Source organism: Hyperolius riggenbachi, chromosome 10 (assembly GCF_040937935.1).
Source record: "Hyperolius riggenbachi isolate aHypRig1 chromosome 10, aHypRig1.pri, whole genome shotgun sequence".
NCBI lineage: Eukaryota > Metazoa > Chordata > Amphibia > Anura > Hyperoliidae > Hyperolius > Hyperolius riggenbachi.
In genome coordinates this window covers 43630915-43654619 of record NC_090655.1, presented here as the reverse complement: position 1 = coordinate 43654619, position 23705 = coordinate 43630915, and the positions used below count along the sequence as shown (strand labels likewise).

At 45.9% G+C, this 23705-nt stretch overlaps 1 protein-coding gene across 2 annotated transcripts in view; it reads right to left on the bottom strand.

Annotated features, from left to right (window-relative positions):
• The window catches only part of LOC137533987 (homeobox protein NOBOX-like), a 36065-nt gene extending 19302 nt beyond the window's left edge, over window positions 1-16763 (bottom strand). For both annotated transcript variants that reach the window (XM_068255314.1, XM_068255315.1), the window contains exons 1-4: window positions 16691-16763; window positions 10639-11133; window positions 5953-6059; window positions 3309-3520 (exon numbers count right to left, since the gene is read on the bottom strand). In XM_068255314.1, coding sequence (XP_068111415.1) covers window positions 3309-3520; window positions 5953-6059; window positions 10639-11133; window positions 16691-16742 — 866 coding nt within the window. In that variant the 5' untranslated portion in view covers window positions 16743-16763. The remainder of the gene's footprint in view (window positions 1-3308; window positions 3521-5952; window positions 6060-10638; window positions 11134-16690) is intronic.
• Between the last annotated feature and the right edge of the window lie 6942 nt (window positions 16764-23705).

The following is a 23705-nucleotide window of genomic DNA, read 5'->3' as shown; positions in this document are numbered from 1 at the left end:
CCATGTATCGAAAAAAAAAATTTGCGCCAGAAAAAGCCCAACGCTAACGAGAGTGGAACGCAATGTGAACGAGGCCTTAGAATGCAATAAAATTCTTAAACAATTACTTAAAGTGGTCTGAAACTCTGACATAACATTCATTAAAAATGTGTGTTTTTACTTTTTATTACTCATACAGTTATCATATTTGCTTTTGTGCATAAGTAATATTGTCTGTCTACAAATTACAAGTTTCCAAAGTGTAGTTTTTCTTGCCCTGAACGCTGCCATTGCATTTTATGCCAACTGCTTTTTATTATATATTTAAATCTTCTAATGGAGTTGTTCTGAACTGTGTGTGTCTGAAGCAGAGAGCTTCTCAGAAAATATTTTTTACTTGTTAAACACAAATGTATCAACATTGGAATGTAAACAAAGATACTGTTATCTCCAGCCTGGATGCAGATTTGAAGCTGAATAGCGGGCCAAAGTGCTTTGTTTAACCATTTCAGTGATGTTCTGCTAAAAAAAATGTTCTGGGATATTTGCTCTAAAAGATTCCTCACAGCTTTAAAGCAAAGTAGAAATGCTGACTTTCAGACCACTTTAAGGTACAAACGACAGAGTGTGTCATGACAGGCTCTGTCTTAATGATGACAGATCGGGGAGGGGGTATACATACTTACCTGATCCGACGTCTTTGGGTCACAGGTGATGCTCCACCCCCTCCTTGGCAGTGCAGTCGTGATCATATTCCCAAAGACTGCCGACGCTCTTTGGAAATCTCCACCTGCGTTGCTGTGGCCCGCCCCCGTCTCGGCGGCCACCAATTAGGCAGCGGCTACTGAACTGGGGTCAGGCTGTGGCAACGCAGATGGGAGTGGCCAGAGCTTCAGCAATGAAAAAAAATGAATCACTAAAGCCCATTCTCTGAGGTGAGGAGGGGGGGGTTGGGCAGAGTGATCACCTCCCTGGAGGGATGATGTCAGACCAGGCTCTGTCATATTTACTTTAGGTACTCTGCGATAAGTTCAGTAGTATTCTACCTACTTTCAGTGCTTCTTCAGCTGCTGAAAAGTTATTTAAGTTATTTTCAGAAAAGATGAAAAATTATCTCTTGAGAGAAAACTCAGGAGAAAAAGTTACGGTAATTGGATTTGGAGCATACTGGCCCATATGCAATTAACTTTTTCTCCTGAATTGTCGCCTAGGTGATATTTCTACAACTTATCAATGAAATACCTTTTAAAGGACACCAGAGATGAAAGTTGTCTCAGGTTTTATACTTGCCTTACTTTCCTGAGGCTTCCTCCAGCCCCCTTGAGGCCGTTTGGTCCCTCACTGTCTCCCCAGACGGCTCCTGTCCCCCGCTGGACAGCCCGGTACTCTGGCCGAGTCGTGCTTCGTCTGCGTGACTCAGCCAGAGTACCAGCCGTCCAGTGGGGGACAGGAGCAGCTCACCAAAGTGGCTGGAGGAATTCCCAGGTAAGTATAAACAATATAGACAACTTTTGCCTCATGTACACTTTAAAGAGGAACTCCAGTGAAAATAATGTAATACAAAAATGTGCTTCATTTTTACAATAATTATGTATAAATGATTTAGTCAGTGTTTGCCCATTGTAAAATCTTTTAAATCCCTGATTTACATTCTGACATTACATGGTGACATTTTTTCTGTTGGCAGGTGATGTAGCTGCTGCATGCTTTTTTGGCAGTTGGAAACTGGTGTAAAAAGCTATTTTTCTCAATGCAACAAGGTTCACAGCCAGGAAACTGCCAGGAGTACCACGGTCCTCAGAGTTTCTTGTGGGAGGGGTTTCACCACAATATCAGTCATACAGAGCCCCCTGATGGTCTGTTTGTGAAAAGGAATAGATTTCTCATGTAAAAGGGGGTATCAGCTACTGATTGGGATAAAGTTCAATTCTTGGTCGGAGTTTCTCTTTAAACCACTAGCAGGCAAGAATATACTCAAAAAAATTAACAGTACTTTTTCACCTACTTATTGGTCCTTTTTCAATTGCAGAGTGCTGAAAGAGTATTTTAAATAGAAGATGAAAAATTATCTCCTAGGAGAAAACGAAGGAAAAAAGATTAACCACTTCGCATCCAGACCTTGTTTTCCCCTTATTGACCAGAGCAGTTTTGACGCTTTAGCGGTGTCCCTGTTTAATCACCAATAACTTCATCTGTACTCGTGCCACATACATGATCTATATATCTTTTTTTTCAAGACAAACTAAGCTTTCATTGGGGGGTCCCCTGTGTTTGCCACCCCCAGAATAGATTGACAGATGCACCCCCAGGAATAGTGCCCCTCTTTATAGCCAGATGTGTCCCCAGATCAGGATTACCCCATTATGGCCAGATGTACCCCCAGGATTAGCGCTGCCCCCCATTATAGCTAAATGTGCCCCCAGTATTAAGGTATGCCCCCCCCCAGATGTGCAAAATTTGTAAACCCCTCCTCCCCTTGGTTACTCAGATGTCCCCCAGTAAACATGTATGCCCCCCTTTGCATATCCCCGTCCCCTCCCCCCAAGAATCTATAGCCAGATGCCCCCCCCATCAGGCAGCCCCCTCCGTGCAGAGATAGTTAAAAAAAATGCACACGCATGCAGTCTCACTCACCTACCTCGGTCCTGCGACTATCCTGAAGCCTGATCCTCCGATCCCCGCTCTGCAGTCAGCCGCATATTGCCGGTAACCCGGGTCCCGGCTTGATGACGTCATCAAGCCGGGACCCGGGTTTCCGACAATATGCGGCTGACTTCAGAGCGGTGATCGGACGATCAGACTTCAGGACAGTCGCAGGACCGAGGTAGGTGAGTGTGGCTGCTTGCTTGTGCCTTTTTATTAACTACATGTGCGCCGAGGGGGACAGATGAAGGATCGCTGCAGTTCACTACTGCAGCGATCATTCATGGGAGGAGAGTATACTAATTGGCCAAAAGGGAACATGTTCCCTTCCACCAATTAGTATTGCAGCTGACAGTGCCAGAGGGTGCACTCTAAAGAGCACCCGACCGTGCACAGCAGGGCTGCAGCCAGGTCAGTATATCTACGTCGCTGTGGCTTGGAGGACGCCACAGCTGACATAGATATACTGTAGTGGTGGGGAAAGTGGTTAATTGGATTTGGGCCACACTGTGTTGTATATTTAGTGGTTGTTTGAAATGTGTAATCCACCACCGGTATTTCACATGCAGCGCTGTTGGTGCCTTACCAACAGGGGATAAATAATAAGGCAAAACATTCAGCATGAGAATTACGGATGCAAAATAAAATATTGGCTCCACAGACTCACAGAAGAGGAGGAGTCTTACCCGTTCCTCACACCCGCTAGTGGCCCATACTGGTGCTGTGCTGAAGACACAGCATACGAAAGGGTGTCCGGCTGGGCTTGCACAGAGGAGGAAGTAGTAGGAAGGCTCTCAGACTGGGCCAACGCAGCCGCCACAGTCGTTGGCTTTTTTGCAATCTTGACAGAAGATTTCTCTAATTTTCGCCATTTGGCTCGCCGATTCTGAAACCAAACCTAAAACAGAAGGCACAGTTACTTACAGTAGAAGGTACAGCAGGAAATGCAATACAGACAGACAGGAAGACAGCAGCCCTAATTAAATAGATAGGACATGACCCATCATGGCACCACCTTTTCCATAATCCTCCACTCCTGAAGGAAGCAGGAATGATGATGAATCCAATGATCTGTCATGGTTGCCAATAATGCATTATTTCCTACGATTCCGTTATAGAGCACACATAAAAAGATCCATCATGCTTGGTTAGTGCTAGGCTTGTGACCAGTTGTGCTGCAAAAATTAAGATTTGTGCTGCTTTCATTTTGAAGATAATAGCACTTATTCTTTTGAAAACAATACCATCACCCAGCCCCTGTACAACAACCTACAGACATGAACTGGTATGGGTGGGTAGTGCTATACATGTGCTCATTTGTGCTCCAAAAACCATCTTTCTATCTTTTATCGTTTTTGAGATATTCACGTTTTTATAAAGGTCAAAAGTTCACTCAGCCTCCCTATAACGTCCCAAAGGCTGAGCGAGCCTGAGTGAACTTTTGACCTTTATAAAAACTTGAATATCTCCAAAACTATAATAGATAGAAAGATGTTTTTTGCAGCACAATTGAGCACATGCACAGCAATACCCACCCAAACCAGTTTCATGTCTGTATGTTGTTGTGGGGGGGGGGGGGGGGTGATGGTGTTGTTTTGGAAAGAATATTGTAAGTGCTAATATTTTCAACATGAAAGCAGCACAAATCTTAATTTTTGCAGCACAAATGGTCACAAATGTAGCACTAACCAAGCATGGTGGATCTTTTATTTATGCTGATAGTAGGGGGGCCAGCTTCACGGAGCTGAGCTGTTGCTGTGATTTCACACAATTGAATCACATCAGATTTTCATAGCCTGACCTTCTGTCTTTTAAGATGACAAGCAAAGGTCTTGCCCTGCCCATTCTTCTTGTTATTGGTTATGTGGTCAGACTCCACCCTGGAAGTGGACCGACACATGTGGGGCAAACCTAATGCAGTGCTAGATTATTCAGAAGAATTGTGTCATGTAGTAATGCCGACATGGAATCCAATGATTCACCAAAAGTGTCCGTTTTTTATAAAGTCTAATTTAACGAATTTTAAATGCAGTTTGTTATGTTCATTTTTTACAGAAACAGACAACGAAGGCCACATACTGCTAAGATCAAGGGAGGCAACTAATACCACTATATTGGGGGAACCTTTTATTAGGTTCCTTTTTACTATAACCAATCGAACTAGGATGTTGAGGTGAAATTACAAGTGCCAAGTTTCCTGAAATATTACTGTATAGTTGGACTAAAAGACTCACTTTTTCCCTCCCCCAAAATTGTGTGTGTGGGGGGGGGGGTCACTGCGTCTTATAGTCCACATGCAGGGAGTTCCTACTTGTGAATGCCTGCCAATACGAACCTCCAAACCACCGCAATGTCGGGGACTCCCTGTACTGTGCCCATGCAGAGGAGGACACAAGGGAGACACAAAGGGGCATAGAGAAGGACACGAGGGGACACAGGAGGACACAAAGGGTCATAGAGGAGGACACAAGGGGGACAGAGGCGGACGCAAGAGGTACAAAAGGGGGCATAATCCACAAGATGCCCCTTCGCCATGGATGCACTAGGTTTAGTATATATATGTTTCCCCCTCTAAACCTAGGTGCATCTTGTGGTCAGGAAATACGGTAATACAAACACTATTTTTATAAAACACTTACAAAAGTCAGTGTTATTATTGTAGCATTTATATAGCGCCGACAGCTTCTGCAGCGCTTTACAGAGTACATAGTCGCTAAGGACCCATTCACACTTGAGATCGCAAAACGCTTGCGATTAGCGCTAGCAATGTGTGGAGGCTCTTTTGTACGTGATAAATGCGTATTTTTCACTGTGCTTTTTGAGAGATCGCGATTTGTGTTTCTTTTCATTGCAATCACGGTTGCTCAAATATCACGAAAAAGTGCTGCAAGCCGGCGATCGAGGCAGTGAGATCACTGGCACACACCTTACATTACACTAGCGCATTTAAAAGCGCAATCGATCGCCGGTGATTCACCAATTAGCAGTAAACGACCGCTAGTCACGGAAGTGTGAATGGGCCCTTATTGTCCCTCAGAGGGGCAGTTAATCCCTACCATAGTCATAAGTCCATCATAGTCTAGGGACAATTTTTTGTGGGAAGCCAATTAACTTATCTGTATGTTTTGGGATGTGGGAGGAAACTGGAGTACCCGGAGGAAACCCACGCAGACACAAGGAGAATATAAAAACTCCATGCAGATAGTGCTCTGGCTGGGATTCGAACCAGTGACCCAGCACTGCAAGGCGAGAGTGCTAATCACTGTGCAACTGTGCTGCCATAGAGATTTGTATAAAGATTGTGGAATTTTACATGAAGACAAGAGTCACCATTATTCTCTGTGGCGTAACTCCGATCAACTCGGCGATTTCCTTCCTCTTCTCGCTGTCCGGATAGTGATCCTCCACAAATAGGCGCTCCAGTTCCTGCAGCTGGTCTGGAAAAGACATGAAGGCCCTGATTCAATTAACTCTTCTCCTGAGTTTTTCCCTGGAGGACTTTTCAGCACCTATGTGAAAATACTGGTACTACAACATACATAAGACAAGTAATATTGAACTTAAAAGAGACACTGAAACGGAAAAAAAATTATGATATAATGATTTATATGTGTAGTACAGCTAAGAAATAAAACATTAGGAGCAGAGACATAAGTCTAATATTGTTTCCAGTACAGGGAGAGTTAAGAAACTCCAGTTATTTATGCAAAAGAGCCATTGGGCTCCACGACTTTAAAAGTCGCAGAGAGCTCTGTCTTCTGAAGCTTGTTATCTCAACTATCAGTCACTGTATTTTCTTTTTCTCTCCAGAGGCCAGTTCAAAAGTTCACTGACCTGCTTTGTAAAATCACTTAGAATGCTGAGTAGTATGTAAACTGAAAATATTAGAGAATGATGCAATGTGATTAAAAAACACTAAATAGCTGAAAATAAAAATGAGAATATTTTCTTTGCTACTAATGTTCTAGTAATTATCTGTACTACACATGCAATTCATTATATCATTATTTTTCGCTTCAGTGTCTATTTAAAGGGTACCTGAAGTGACATGGGACCTGATGCACTAAAGTAAGGGAGGAAGCACACAGGAATTTCACTCTTACTGGTGCAGGGGGATAACTGACTTAACCCATTAATGCCATGCACATTGCTATGCCAATGCATGGGGTAAAGCATGTTAAAATAGCAACGTGCGGGTTACCACGGTAATGTACATGCCACTAATGGGAAAACAGCCGCAGCTCCCCCTACAGCTAGTACCAGTAAAATTGCTGTGCGCTTCCTGCACATGGCAACTTTGCCAGAACTTGCTGGGCAGGAAGTAAGTCACTGGGATTGCAGCTGGTCCGCTTCACACCGCGCTCTCGTCTTTCACAGTCACTGCTCCACCCATTGACTTGCATTACTGCATGATCCAGGAGGTAGGCGCACCGTCGCATGGTGTGAAGAGTGCAAGTCTCCATAGTTTTTACGGCGGGAAAGCATAGCACGGGGCGACGCAGCATGTGAGTGTGCAAAGGGCCGTACAGTGTGAAAGGAGCATAATTATCTAACTTTTCTTCTTCACAGGTTTGCTCTAAAATAAGTTTTTTATAATGAGCATATGTTTGAATAAAGTTTTGTACTTTTGAATAAGACTGATTTGTATTCAATCAGGCCTCACTCCTCCTTCATTCTATCTCATAGTTTGTACTATTTCTCTAAAATAAGTTTGCTTCTTTAAAGTGAACCAGAGACGAAGCACCCTCATGTATTTTACCATATATATCAGTGGGAACATTAGAGAAAACACCTACCCTGCTCTGTTTCATCCTTCACTGCTTAGCCTGCTTGTTATCAGCCCTGATAAAATCTCTGACTGAGCATTCAGTCTGGCTTTGCTCAGGAATCATTATAGCTGAGTGTCTTCTCTGATGTGTTTTCAAGCCCAAGCCTCTCCCCTTCTGGCTCAGTTTTCCTGTTCTGTACATTTGCAGCATCACAGAGAGCTGTGATGAGATGGGAGGAGCTGCTAATGTAAGGGTATACTGAAAAACATTTTTTTATCTATATTTGTTAGTCATAAGAGGTTTTTAGAAATGGTGATTTCATTTTGCACACAGCCCACTAAATAATTTCTGATGAACTGTGTTTTGCATGGAGTTTTAGTAAAAAATTAAAAAAAAAAATAACAAAAAAAAAAAAAAACGGCACACCAGAGTGGCGAAAATACCAGGTATAGTATTTATTTTGGAAAATCTATTGGGGGATATGTTTATGTTTTGCAAAAGCATTCATCTCTGGTTTCCTTTAAGATCAAGTGATTTATGGAAGGTGAATTATGATTTTACAAAGAGTACACAATCAGTGCAGCGATGGCCCAAAAATTCGACTGAGGAAACTCTATTCACTTGCATGGAGTGTGAGCATGTGACACTCCAAGGGATAAAACAATATATACAAAGGTCTCTTAGGCCTCTTTCAGAAGGGAGGCTGAACTGTGCGCTTGTTGGGCAGTTCAGCGCCTGTCTGCCACCCACAAGCCTCATCCAGGTGCAATTAAGATGCAGCAGAATGGCAGCGATTGTAGCACCATGGGTTTTAAGTGCTGACACGTAGTGGTGTTACACGGCGGCAGAGAACCGTGACATATCTCCATAGGGGTGCTGCCTGTCCACCTGGTACCGAGCACTAAGGGCTCTTTCACACTAGAGGCTGCGGTAGAAAAGGCTGAAAGTCAGCCTTTTGCTTAACGCCAATGCATAGCGTTTTCAAAGCGTTTTGAAAGAGTTTTACAGCTCATATGAAAACATCCTTTTTTTTTTCTTCTATAAAAATAAGTGAACAAGTTAGCTGTAAAACGCTTTGAAAACGCTTTGAAAACGCTGAAGTTGGCGTTTTCCATTGACTATCATTGAAACGCCAACAGCCAACTTCGGCTGTAAACAGCCTAACAAGCGCCCAACTGGTGCAAGAGAGCAGCCGACAGGCGGTGACTTCACTGCCCATATAAAAGAGCCCCTAGGCCTTAAAGAGACACTGAAGCGAAAAAAAAAATATGATATAGTGAATTGGTTGTGTACTATGAATAATGTCTAGAAAATTAGCAGCAAAGAAAATATTCTCATACTTTTATTTTCAGGTATACAGTGTTTTTTCTAACATTGCATCATTCTATATTATGTGCAGATTACACAACACTCAGCATTCAAAATGAGTCTTTCAGAGCAGTCTGTGAAGTAATGAACTATCCTCAGATATCCTCAGAGGAAAAGTAAATAGTCCAGGAACAGTTGAGATAATAAGTCAGATAACAGCCCTCTCCACAACTAACTTAGGGCTGGTTCAGATGGACGTTTGGAGGCGTTGCGTTCGTTGGCGTCGCGTTTAGCAGCGTTCGTGTGCGTTTGGATGCGGTCGCGTTTTTTCTTCCCCTAGAGGGACATTAGCCGTCGCGGTTAACCTCCCCTGAAAGCTACATGTAGCTTCCAGGGGCTCCTTGAACGCCAGGGAAAATCGGGACCCAAACGCCGCGTTTGTGTAAACGCGCTTGAAAGCTTGGTACAAACGCTCCCATTCACTTGAATGGGAGCGTTTAACACCAAGCCCTGAACGCTGGCTGTAAACGCTCTGCAAACCTCCGTCTGAACCAGCCCTTAGTCGGAGAGCTTAATGGCTTGTTTGCATAGAGATAACAACTGGAGTTTCTCAACTCTTCCTGTACTGGAAACAATTACACTGATGTATCTGATCTTAATGTTTTATTTCTTAGCTGTGCTACACATACAAATCATAATATCATCATTTTTTTTTTCGCTTCAGTGTCTCTTTAAGGCCTCTTCCACAGTGTGGCGTTAAAGTCGCACGTTAGAAAATGTTTTAACGTGGACTAACGCACAGCAATTAAGTTGCGTTGTGAGTTTTTGGGACGTTGCTTAGTTTGCGATGCGACTTTAACATTGCATTAAAACGCAACATCCCACTGTGAAAGTAGCCTAAAGGACAACTGAAGTGAGGGCTGGTGCACACCAAAAACCTCTAGCAGATCCGCAAACCCTAGTGGTTTTTAAAGAGGTTTTCAGAGCGATTCTAGGCATGTATAGACAGAATTTCTAAAACATGCCTAGCGTTTTTTGGAGCGTTTTTGTGAAGCAGATTTTATATTTTGTTACAGTAAAGCTGTTACTGAACAGCTTTTATAACAAAAAAGCCTGGAAAACCGCTCTGATCTAGCGTTTTTGAGAGCTGTTTTCCACTTTCCTATACTTTACATTGAGGCAGAAACGCCTCAGAAATCTAAAAACCACTGCAGGACCAGAGTTTGTGTTTGGGGGAAAAACGAGCCGCTCTGGTTTGCACCATCCCATTAACTAACATTAGCCAAGCGGTTTTCCCCCACAAAGCCTTTAAAAACTGCTCAAAATCACTCTTGGTGTGCACCAGCCCTGAGAGAGATATGGAGGCTGCCATAATTATTTAATTTTAAACAATACCAGTTGTCTGGCTGTCCTGCTGATCTATTTGGCGGAACAGTGTCTGAATAACACCAGAAACATGATGCTAATCTTGTCAGATCTGACAATGTCACAAACAGCTGATCTGGACTGGACAGGGATGTGAAATCGGTACAAAAATCAACCAACTCCATCAACTCCTCAGGTTATGAAACCAACGACTCCAGGTACCCAAAATTGTTCAGACTCCACAGACCTGGATCTGTCTATGCTTGACCAGAGTCTATGGCTAAATGTATCAGAGGCAGAGGACCAGTAGGACAGCCAGGCAACTGGTTCTATTTAAAAATAAATACATATGGCAGCCTCCATATCCCTCTTGCTTCAGTTGGCCTTTAATTCCAACTTTGCATGCAAATTTCTCTAAAATTGAGGCAATAACTCCCCCCTTCTCCCCAGCTGCTAGTCAATTAGCTGACAGCTAATGTGATGGGTTCAGTTTCAAATCTGTGAAAATTAGCATGGGAAATCGTATTTAGTCATCATGACCTGGATAAATGAGAACCTTCCCAAAACCACTCACCAAGGTTATAAAGAGTGCGGCTCTTCTTCCGGACTGGAGCGGTTATCTCCTCTGGTGGTTCAGCCTGGCTCCTCATGCTCTGCTGATCCCCTCCTTGACCCATTGCGTAGATGAAGGCTGGCATTTTGCAGGAGGTGGCACATCGAGCAGAGCGCCGGGGCACAGCTGTTGCTGATTGGAACTCTGACATTTTTAGGTTGACGGGCTGGAACTGGCCCCCGGCAGTGAAGAATCCAGGACCCTGGTGGGGTTCTGTGCTGTAAGTGCTGTAACATCCTCCAGAAGGGTTCTGCAGAGGTCTACAAACTGCCAGCAAGTTCAGCTGGCACTGGCCGGAACTGGCGGGGGGATTCTCTGGGGGGTGGATGGTGAACTCCACAGGGTCAGGGGTCTCCAGTTCATCACTGGTTCCAGAAACTATAACCGTGTCATATTCCGGGATGTCCTCCTCACCCTCCTCCTCGGTGCACAGCAAGGAAGGCTCCTCATTGGGAACTGAACAAGGGGAAGACAACATGGAAGAGTTACTTGCATTGACTGATCATCATAGTGCTGGATTTGGCATCTCCAATCTGGAAAACCTAGGAGATCTTTGGAGATTTGAAATGACTCAACAAACCTGGGTGAATCATTTGGACACCATGCTGGCTGCAAAAGCTTCCTTTGCTTGCATGGGGTGCCAAATGTAGACATGCCAAACTACCTAAACTGAGATAATCTTTATCTGTTCATTCTGGCACTGTATGGCACTGGCAAAGACTGTCAGAATGCTAGTCACAGAATATTCTAGTGATAGACCTTTTGGTATTTTGAGGCCTTTTTTAAATAAAAATGTTGGTATGTAGGGGACTGGGGCTGGGAGAGAATTGGTTAGACATGGATGGGGATTTTTTTTTATACATTAAGGTGGTTAATGGATGGTGGTGGGAGTGGTTGGTTAAAGAGGAGTTTGCTAGAATACAATATTTTATGTTAGCAAGGAGGTCCTTCTTATGGACGGTATCACAGTGCACGTGCATTAAAATCTCTTTCCTGGTCGTGTGTGACGTCACACACAACAGTGCTATACGTGGGGGCCACATGGGACAGGAATGGGAAAGTACCATCAGCTGGACACTTGTGGGGACCAGAAAGGTGAGAGATTTTAAAGCATGGACACCGGATGCCACATTAACATTTGGGGAGACATCGGGCAGGGGTTCCATCACTTGTCCCGCTATTGCACGCTATTACCGCCAAGCACGTGATCTACCATAAGACTACAGCTGAGCAATGTACCCTAGTGCTATAGAGAGGGGAGGATGAAGAACAGTGCAGCTCATGGTCAGATAGAGCTTTAAACAACGTCAGGGGGCATCTGTTCAGGTGCCCGAATCCAGGTCTGTTGAGTCGGTACAAAAATCATCCGACGCCAACATTTATGATGCCACCGACTCCGACTTCAGGTATCCAAAATTGCTCCAACCGACTTCACAGCCCTGCTGGAATCTCAGCCAAGTCGACTTTAAATGGCTACCTTGAGTATGTCAGCCCACCAGACCGGAGTGCTTTCAGCTGCGCTGAAAGTCAATGGTGGTAAACCCACACCCCGTGATTGCAATTTGGCTAAATCCCGATTACGGGTCCTGCTCCAATGCAAAAGATAGGAGCACTGCAAAATCATTTAAACTACTTGTCGGTTTTGCCGAGGTCCGGCTTCTGGTGCATAGCCTAGCCGGCTTCTGGTGCATAGCCTAGCACAAGAGGTCATCGGTGCTTCTCTAATTGAAGATAGAGAAGTGCCTATGAACTCTAGTGCTGGGGGTGGTGCTACACAGAAATTAACCTCAGGGGGCTTGATAAGTATTTGAAAAACTTTATTTACACTGGTTACTGGACTAAAAAATAATAAAAAATAATGGTAGATTGCACAGTGCTTCCAAACGCCGGACAAAATGCATCAGAAATCACACTGGGGATTGCTGCAGGAACATCCCCAGTGGGCCCCAGGGCTGACTGAATTCAGACTCTAGAGCAAACATGTCAAACTCTGACCCGTGGGCCAAATCTGGCCATTGGAGCCATCAGATTTGGACCTCAGATAGTTTGCCTACTTTGCATTATGTTTGGCCCACTCAAGAACACCAGAGAGACTATACTGGAGGGTAAGCCCTAGATCACCAGGGAAGCCATACTCCCCGTATGAAAAAGCACTAGATACCAGGGAACTGTATACGGGAGGGAGGAGGGCCACTAGACACCAGGGAACTGTATACGGGAGGGAGAAGGGCCACTAGACACCAGGGAACTGTATAGAGGATGAAGGAGGCTATGAGACACCAGGGAACTTAAGTGTGGGAGGTGGCCACTTGACATTGAGGTTGCCCAGAGCTCAATTTTGGCCCACTTTGTATTTGAGTTTGACACTCCTGGTCTACAGTGTGTATGCGGCTTCAGTGCTGTGCAATACCATGCGTCCCTCTCTCCCTGCCATTGCTAATAGCTCTGGCTACTGCCTTATACATGCGCACCCGCCTCTTCTTCCTGTTGGGGAAGACCTCATGCGGTAATCCTGAGGAGAAGAGGTGAGTGTGCATGAATCAGGTGGTGGCTTGAAGAGAGGGATGCCTTTCATTTCCAGTGGTAGCAGCCAGCTTGAGAATGGGGAAAACCCACAGTGACATGCCCATGTGTATCTAACTTTGTTTAAGTGGAATAACTTTTTTTATGGATTGTACACTATTGTGGGCATTGTGCATGTTTGAGGTGCAAGTGCAGGAGGACATCAAATATGGAAGACTGTAAAGGGCTTCTCGGGAGGCCAGTAATGGGCGCTAGACTCGGCAGGAGACCTTATAGCCAAATTCTAATATTGTGATTGGGTGGACAACATCCATTCAAAATGCTAGGTTTCAGATAGGTTGTAGTAAACTATGCCCACACTATTCAGCCAATCACAACGCTTTGTGCTGTAGAAGGTGCTGTGATTGGACAAATGTTCCTGTAGGAAACTGAGGTTACCTGCTGGGTCCCCTAACTAAAATAACGGCCAGTAATGTTCCACCTGGGTAGTAAGACCCTAGGAAATATGACTTGCACTAAATGTACCTGAAGTACCCACCTTTTCTGTAAAATGGAGGTCACATGACTGCAGGGATTAATGTTTCCTAATCTGTACCCACTCTAGTCAGCTCTGCTTCAGTCAGGACCAGCTACAGCAGGCACAGTCCAGCCAGCCTACAGTTTACTGGATGTGACACGTAGGAATGGTCAATAAGTTGCAAACAATTCCTAGTTGATGCAGATTTGGTGCTAGTATGGCTGAGATGAGCCAGCGAGAAAGTCCATAGGAAATTTCCGCTAACGTGATTGGGTGGACAGCACCCTCTTGAACTGCTAGGTACCAGCGTAGAGCTCTTTCACATCACAGAGCGCTTGCAGGAGCCGATTTCCTGCAAGCGTTAGATCTGCGGCATTGGCGTGGGCATGTTGTAGTGCGACGCTGATTAGCGGTGGTAGTTCTAATTCACCCAATGGGAAAACGCTGGCGCCGGACGATCAAAAGCTCCCGGCTGCGTGGTGCCACAACGTGCCAAAATGCAGCGTTGGATTTGAAAGATAAAATGAAAGTCTATAGACTTTCATTTTACCTTGGTTAACGCAAAGTATTGACTTTGCGTCAAAACGCAGGAAACCAGTGTAGATGTGCAAGAGCCCCAAGTTGTAGTAATGATACGCCCACACTACTCGGCCAATTAGAATGCTTCAAGTTAAAGACGTTGTTGGAATTGAAGAATTTTTCCCTATGGACTTTCACACTGGTTCAACTCAATCATACTAGCTCCACAGATTTAAAGAGAACCCAAGGTGGGTTTTAAGAATCCTATTAGCACATAGAGGCTGGGTCTGCATATAATGCCCAGCCTCTGTTGCTATACTGTCTCCCCCCAGGCCCCCCGTGTTCTGCTGGCCCCCATAAATCAATTGCCGTGATAGCGACACGCAGTGATAGCAGGCTGTTTACATCTACACTGTCACTCTCCACCGCTCCTCTGCCTCCACTGTATAGCCGCTCCCCGCCTACGTCCCTTCCCTCCAATCAGCGGGGAGGGATGGGACATAGGCGGGGAACGTCGATATAGAGGAGGCGGGGGAACGGTGGAGAGTGACAGTGTAGATGTAAACAGCCTGCTATTGCTGTGTGTCACTAGCACGGCGGTTTGATTTATGGGGGCCAGCAGAGCACAGGGGGGCCTGGGGGGAGACAGTATAGCAACAGAGGCTGGGCATTATATGCAGACCAAGCCTCTGTGTGCTAATAGGATTCTTAGAACCCACCTCGGGTTCTCTATAAGGCTCTGTTCACAGCGGTGCGTTGCAGCATAACAGCCACATTGTAGCGTGGCTCGACGCACAGCACTGCACCACCTATAGCGACATTCACAGCAGGTGCGTGGCAGTTTAAAGGTGTGTGGCACAGTAACTACACTGACCATACAGGGGGACACAGAAAAAGCAATTGGATGTTGCTGTGCTCCCCTACGCGGAGCAGTGCTTTTCAGCGCTGCTAGATTTGGGCGCAGCCAGGGCCGCCATAGACTGTAATGGGAATCAGTCTATAGCGGCGCTCAGTGAGTAACGTCGGCTCCGTCAGAAGACGGAGCCGAAGTTGCTTAAAAAACACAATAATTTGCCTTCTAGCAATCGCTGGAAGCTGAATTATTTCATTTCCCCACTATCCATGGCGGCCTGGAGGGGGAATAGTAATTAAAACGTCCCGGACTTGTGCAAAAAACAGGATGAGCCATATACCGGCTGTATCCTGCGCCCAAGTCTACCGGCGCCGATTTCAAATGTACTCCCCCTACGTGGTCAGTGTAATGGGTACTTATCCGTTAGCCGGGCGCATCCTCTAGGTGGCGCTAATTACTATTCCCCCTCCAGGCCGACATGGATAGTAGGGAAAGATGTAACTCTGGTGGAGTTTTGTCGCCACCTAGAGGATGCGCCCGGCTAACGGATAAGTACCGTGTAATGTTTGGCTGTTGCCATGTTATCTGCCTGTCTTCCCCTATGTGGTCAATGTAATAACTGGCTGTTCCTGTGTCCCCCCTACATGGCCAGTATAATGATTGGTTGTTCTTGTGTCCCCCTATTTGGTCAGTGTACGGTAACGCACTGCATGCAGTGTGTCAGGGCTGGAACCCACTGGGAATCTCTGTTGTACTGTTAAATTGCGCCAACACCGTGTACACCCATTCCTAGGGCGATTGGGATTGTGTTTTGCTAAGATTTGAAGCGATGTGCGCCCAGTTAGCGTTTTGTTTTGTTTTCAGGACTCTCAGTAAGTATAATTGACTTCAAAACACATCGGCCCCCAAATCACTGCAAAATAGCTTATCAAATCGATTTTGCAGTGCTTCTTTACATAGCACCAAAAATGCTGCATGTCCAGCGATTAAGCCTAATCGCAATCGCACTAGTGGGTTCTGCACCATTTTTTGGGAGTTGCCAATGATCCAAAAATGCTGCCAAAAAGTGGGTTCTAGCCCTTATGGTCGTTTATAGCTTGAGTGTGCACTGTAGCGTTTGGGATCCGTATAATGCCCCCGTACGATAATTACAAAGCGCAATCCCAAACACAAGCTTTCCCTTTAAATATAAGACACAAGACCTGCTGATTTGGCACTGCAAAATTTAAAAAATATATATTTATACTGTAATTAGATCACTACATGATTGATCCAAGTCAGATTTTCAATAATTAGCATCTACCAAGCTGGCAAACCCCAGGTGAGTGACAAAGGCTAACAGCACGGTACAATGACCCCCATATAATGCTCTCATTATTCATTCTCCTTTAATTGGGGCTCTGCACACATTGAACATCAATTGGGAGTCTTGAACGTTGCACACAATTGGGAATTAATGAGAAATTGCAGCAGGCTTTAATAGGCTATTCCTCAAAGGGCTATTATTAAATTAACAGCATTTGTATAATCTCTGCAATGAGCAGGGCCTCCCAGCAGAGCAGAATAAAGAGACAATTAAACATTCATTTATAGCATATTACCCAATGGACGGGAGCTGTCCTGCTCCTGCCTATCCTCGTGCACAGACTCCATGCTGCGCTGCGCAGCTAATCTTACACTTTCCTCCAAAAGTTTTACTTTTTGGCCGATTCCCCCGGGACTGTTCCATCCGCTCCTGGGAGGAGGGGGGGTCAGCTCATCTCACAAGCTCCTGAAAGGGTATCACAGTGATGGTAAGACATGAAAAGTTATTGAATGTGTTTATGAGAAATTTGGGGGATGGAAGTAGTGACAGTAAATAGGTTCTGTATTAATAGCAGGTTCTGTATTAATAGCAGGGTTCATGTGCAGGTGGTTTGCTCTGCCTAGCACTGCAGGTGAGAGGGATCAGTATGCAAGTGATTGGGGGAAGAAACAGTATATAAATTACTTTTATAGCATTATAATCTGTTGTTCTGCCATGTTTTGTGAAAAGCTGGGTGGAGGGGTTGGTTGTGGGGTTGCCAAGATGTTAACACACTGAAATGCTGCAGTCCATCAGTTTTGTGTTTTTATTTTTGGGGACAGAGGGGACGATTGCTTTGGTAGAAAGGAGGGTATAGCAGCCGAGACCGGCAAAAACGGTGCTGAAAATTTGGATGTAGCCGTGGGCACCATAGGTCTTAGGCCCGGTTCACATTGGCGTTATTTTGCGGACCGCATACTGCGGAAACAGAACGGACGAGAAAGAGTCCAATGTTTATCAATGGATCCGTACGCACTCGTCCGTTCCTCTGGATGCGTTTTGCAGTCCGGCCTGCGGTCTGGAATTTTCCAACCTGCGCTGGTTTTCCTGACCGGGACCTCCGTCCACCGCCACCGGAACGGATCCGGAGAAATTACCCAGCACAACAGGAACCAATGAAAAACGGAAGTGCACAGCACACTTCCGGATGAAAGCCGGTCGTCCTACCCCAATTCCTGTGGGGTTTCTATGGTACAGCGGCCATCTGGACAGCGAAACACGTGGACAGCGAAACACATGCCCAGCGCCGGTCAGCCCCCAGCCTCTCCCAGAGTACCCCTGACCGTCCAGGCGCAGCCCTGCGGGACAAGGGGCATGCAGACCACTGGATCTATGGTCCACACAGCAGGCTCTCTCCAAAAAATGACCCCAGCGCTTTTCCAGACCCCTCTGAAAACAGAAACTGATCTAAATCCGCATGCAGAACGGAAGTAAATCCGGATGCAAACTGAACGTGAACTGACCGGATCCGGAAGGCAAACGGATGTTCTCAGAACGGACTGGAATGGATCAGTGCCACCAGGCAGTATTTGCAGAAACCGCATGTGTGAACCAGGCCTAAATGTGAATTACGGCTGTAGCAGGGCTCAGTAACTTGGGTGCAGTCAAAAGATGAATCCCAAATTATGATTAAAAATTGCATAATTTGACTGCCAACAATAGCCAAATTACGTGTAACCCCTGAGTCCACGACGGCCTGGAGGGGGAATAGTAATTAACGCCGCCGGGACTTTTGCAGGAGCAGGATGAGCAGTTTCTCAGCTTTATCCTGCACCTAAATTTTCCGGCGCCTTATTTACATGTATGCATGGCAGCAGCTCAGAGGTTGGGAGCACAGTTGTTTGAATCGCATGTGTTATGCTGTATAGCGGAAAATGCATGCAAAATTGCATACAATGTATGTCTACGGGCTGCACAAAATTGGCATTGGTGGGCGTTTCCCAGTGTGATGTTATGTGCATCTTAAAATTGCACTGCAGTTTCTTCTTTTTTTTTTTTTTTCCCCCACATAATATATGCGATCTGCATACAATGCTTTTCTATGGAAAATCAAAAAATGCATGCAGTTCGTATACAATACATTTGAAAGGAAAATCAAAAATGCATGTGGTGCTTTTCAGCGCTGCTAGATTTGGGCGCCGCCACAGACTGTAATGGGAATCAGTCTATAGCGGCGCTCAGTGAGTAACGTCGGGTCCGTCAGAAGACGGAACCGAAGTCGCTTAAAAACACAATAATTCGGCCTCCAGCAATCGCTGGAAGCCGAATTATTTCATTCCCCTCCTATCCATGGCGGCCTGGAGGGGGAATAGTAATTAATACGGGCCGGACTTGTGCAGAAGCAGGATCAACCATATACCGGCTGTATCCTGCGCCCAAGTCTACCGGCGCTGATTTCAAATGTACTCGACCCAACTGTGTTCCTACTTAAAGGAGTCAAATCTCCTCAATGCAGGTTTATAGAAATGGTCGCTTCCTTAGCTGCGCCCTCTACTGTTTAAACTTCCCCCGACAGGAAGTAAAGTGAAGCTGGGGCGCACAAGAAGCTGACCCGGAACACCAGGAAGTCAACGAAGGACACCAGGAGCCACCGGAGTTGCGGTGAAGGCACCGGGCGGCTGCCAGGGGCCGATCCGGATCCGGTCAGGTCATCCGGTCCATTTGGCAGAGAACCGCAAGTGTGAACCGGGCCTTAGTATAATAAAGTTTATTGAAAAATAAAACCAGCGAATGGCTAACCGGAAGCACTGTACAATTTACTGTAAAGCGCTTCTAAACACTGGGAAACATGAGCGCAATTGCTCTAAAATGGCAGCAGCACTGTGTGCAGCGATTCCTAGTGGGTTTGGTGTACACTAAGAGCAGGAGCGTAACTAGAAATCACCGGGCCCCCCTGCAAAACTTCGGATGGGGCCCCCTCCCCCTCGCTTTCTGCAGAGGTAAGTTGAGAACCAATGTTATTCAATTGGCTAGTGCACACTTGAAGCAGATCTGGCTCTGCAGACTTCTCCAGCATCACTACAGTGCAGAGAACTTGGGGAGGGGTAGAGAGGTTGGGGGCTGGGCGCTGTACACAAGAGCCTGATGAACACTGAATAGGGACTGTCTAAAAATCTTTGTCTATAAAATGTTGTATGATTCCTTATCAGTGGCTGAGCAGATGCAGTCATGCAGAGAGCAGAAAGCTTTTTCTCTCGTGCCCTTGGTTGTCAGTCTCTCGGGACAGGGAAAATAAACTTCTCCCCACATGGGGCTCCCTGCTGCTTCTGGGCCCCCCTGCGGCTGCAGCCCTTGCAGAGTCTATTGTTACGCCCCTGACCAAGAGTGCTCTTTTATAAGCAACAGCATCTGGAAAAGCACTTGGCTAACGTGTTTGTATGTGTTAGCTCTCAGAGCGATGAGTTGTTTTATTTTTTTTTCACGCAAACGCAGGTCCTGCGGCAATTTGGAGGCTATTACGCCTCAATGTAAACTTACTATTGCAATATGACTTTTGCCTTAAAGAGAACCTGAGGTGGGTTTCTGGCATGAATATTAGGACACAGAGGCTGGTTCTGCATATTATCACCAGCCTCTTTGTCAGTATAGTGCGCCCCCAGGCACACTATATGTTGCTAGCATGGGGTTTTTTATATTGGGGGACAGCAGGGGGGGGCACGCTATACGGACACAGAGGCTGGTGATAAAATGCAGAACCAGCCTCTGTGTCCTAATATTCAAGTCAGAACCCACCTCGGGTTCTCTTTAAGGCCTCTTCTCCACGAACTGTTTACAGGCAGTGAAATGCCTCTCAAACTCTCACAACTGCTTGCTGCTGCCTGGCAACTGCTTGCTGTGCACACAGCTCAACAGTTCGTGGAAAAGAGGCCTCAAGGTAATATTCGAGCTGCAGAAAAAAATAACGCATACTTACCCGGGGCTTCCTCCAGTACTCTCCAAACCACGTGCGAGTGATTGACAGCTGCACAGGTGCAGAAGATGTCAAACTGGCGAGGTCGGCATCTCCAACGGAGAGCACCGCGGGCCACTGGCTGGGAGTGGAGATGCGGCGAGGGACAAATCGGCTGCCAGAGGCTGGAGGAAGCCACGAGTAAGTAGGTGGTTTTTTTTTTTTTGGTTTTTTTTTGCAATTCGGATATTCCCTTTAAGACTTGTCACAAAGTCGTACTGCTGGGAACATACTTATTATTGAAAGTAATATCCCATGATGTAACTAATGTCATATCTGAGCGTATTTTAGCTTAGTTGAATGACACGCTTCCAACTTGGTCTCCGTGGATGTCTCGGCTTGAAAATGAAAAAGAACCCGAGGTGCACCTTCAAAAATCAAATGCCTGAGTAGAGGGAAGCCTCAGGTTCCCCCTGAGTCTCACCACACTGTCTTCCGCCACTCCTGCCCGGGAACCTCCTGCAAATCGCGACAGTGCTCCCCTTCATGCGTGGGCGAGTACGACCATACGTGTGTGGGTATTTAAGAGGAGAGTGTGGGGAGCATCTACAGCAGGGGTGTCAAACTCAAATACAAAGTGGGCCGAAACTGTACACTGGTACCTAGTTGTGGGCCAACCTCAATGTCTACAGGTCACCTCCCTCCCTAATAAAGTTCCCAGGTGTCTAATGGCCCCCATCCAACCCCTATACAGTTCCTTAGTGTCTAGTGGTTCTCCCTCCCCTATATAATTCCCTGGTATCTAAAGACCCCCACCCTCCCCTATACAGTTCCCTAGTGTTTAGTTCTTTCTCCCTACCTAACCCATATGGCTTCCCTGGTGCTTTAGAACTTCACCTTCAATATAGTTTTCCTGGGGGTCTAGAGTGGGCCAAACATAATGCAAAGTGGGGAAACCACTTGAGGACCAAATTTAATGACTCCAAGGGCCAGATTTGGCCTGTGGGCTGGAGTTTGACATGTATGCTCTACAGGTTGCTCTTAGGTAAGAGCTTTACTTTTTTGACCTGAGGTTCACCTCGAGTACACTTTAGGCTGGGAGCCCACTGGGCAGTACAGAAAACCATGTGTTTCTGCACTGCGCGTTTTTCATTTTTTGCTGCGTTTTTGTTGATTTTATTTTTGTATGCATGTGTGTTATGCATTTTTATTTTATTTTCAACAAATCATGGACTAAAGTGCAGTAGAACATTTTATTAAAATCACTTCTGTATTTCTGACTTCTGGACCTCTGATCACTTCTGTACTAAATTCATTAGACCAATCAATCGGTAACCTTATAGGACCTGTTGGAAATGATTGATTATTGACCCGTCTGTGATGAGAAATTGCACGTTTTTTACCAGGCATTAGATGCAGAGCAGGACAGCCAAGCAATCTGCATTGCTTAAAATGAAATAAATATATCAGACACATCCCATTAATTTCAGGTGTAATTCAATCTTTGTTTTCTGGATTTTGCGTTTCTATATTTTCAGGTGCATTTTGTTTTATTCCGTTGTGTTTTGGGGGAGTTTAGTATTTTTAATACTTTCCATTTGTGAACTATAAAAAATAGTTATATTTAATAAAAACAAATGTAAATGTGCGTCAAAAAGCGTTTCGTAGTCCTTATGCAGATTGCAACAACACTGCGAATTACATATACATTATGTTGCTCATTTTCTATTAATGGGCTTTTGGCTTTTACCAAAACACAATCGCCAGCCTGCGTGATCTTTAGTGAGATTGCGCTCCGTTCCCGATTGCTTCCTGGCGCCAAGGCGGCCAATGGAAATTGTGGGTTGCGCGATTGCAGCACGATCACGTTTCCCAGTGGAAAACGCCCATATGCAGCAAGTTGTGTATTTGAAAAAAACGCACATTGTAAAATGCAGCTATAGTAGAATCCCTTTATAGTAACCTCCAAGGGACCAGACAATAATAATATGCCTTTTGTCTGACCCTGATCAAACACGTAGCAAATGGTTGTGTTTTATTTATAAGGTTGGTTGCTATTACAATCCACATGCAATGTTTGGCCTGTTGCTCCTCCTCCCTTTTTCCGCTTCACTCCTTGGTTGTCTGTCCACTGCCTATGGCCCTATGCCAATCTAGTAAGCTTCCTAGATCACAAAACTCCGCCTCCTGAGCCTTACCATTGGTTAGTCATTCTGATGAGTGGCTTCACTGAGCGTGCTGCAGCGGTGGCATAAGCACAACTTCGCCTACCTATGAAATGGCCATCGGGAGACTTGGGCGCAGGATACAGCTGGTACACGGCTTACCCTGCTCCTGCACAAGGCTCAGCGGGGTTAATTACTATTCCCCCCCTCCAGGTCCACGTGGATGGTGGGGAATTATGTAATTCGGCTTCCAGCTATTGCTGGCGGCCGAATTAGTGTTTTTTAAAAAGTAACTTAACCACTTGAGGATCGCGGTGTTAAACCCCCCCCCCCCCCCCCCCCTCCCTTAGTGATCAGGCCATTTTTAGTTAATTGGGCCACTGCAGGTTAAGGCCAAGCTGCAGGGCCGCACAACACAGCACACAAGCGATTTCCGCCCCCCCCCCTTTCCCCCCCACCAACAGAGCTCTCTCGTGTGGGTCTGATCGCCCCCCCCCCCCCCCCCCCCCCACATTGTTTATTTTAAAAAATAAATATTTTAATTTTTTTTACATTACCCTCCCTCCCCCCAGCAAGCCATCGACGCGATTGGCTGTCATAGGCTTTAGCCTATGAGAGCTAATCGCTCTCCTGTGGGCTAGGGGGACAGCCGTAATTAGACGGCAGTTTCGACCGCCTCTTGGAGACTGAAGGCAGGGCGAAGCTCCGCCCCCCCCAAGCAGGAGATGCGCGCGATCTCCTGCTAGCCACATAGAAGACCGTTCACGCCAATCGGCATGGGGCGGTCCTGGTGCTGCCGCATTGCTTACTCCAATTGGCGTGGAGCAGTCGGCAAGTAGTGAAGCTCTGTCTTCTGACGGCACCAAAGTTACTCACTGTGCTTCGCTATAGCCGTAATTCCTATTACGGCCTATGGTGGCGCTAGCTACGCCCAAATCTCCTGCACTGTTTAACAGCGCTCACACAACTTAACCCTCACCCTTTTATTATGACACCTTGGCCCATCTAAGGGGGTTGTAAAAAAGTGACCACCATGACCTCTCCATAGCCTCCCTGTATAGTCATGTCCCACACCAATTGTTGCCTGTACTTCCTTGTATAGCTATGCTACCTCCAATCGAGGCTGGATATATACACTTGAGGCCCCAAACTGCTTTGTGGCTTTCTTTCTATGTATAGCAGCTCCTCTTGATGATGTACTGCTGCTCTCTTGGACA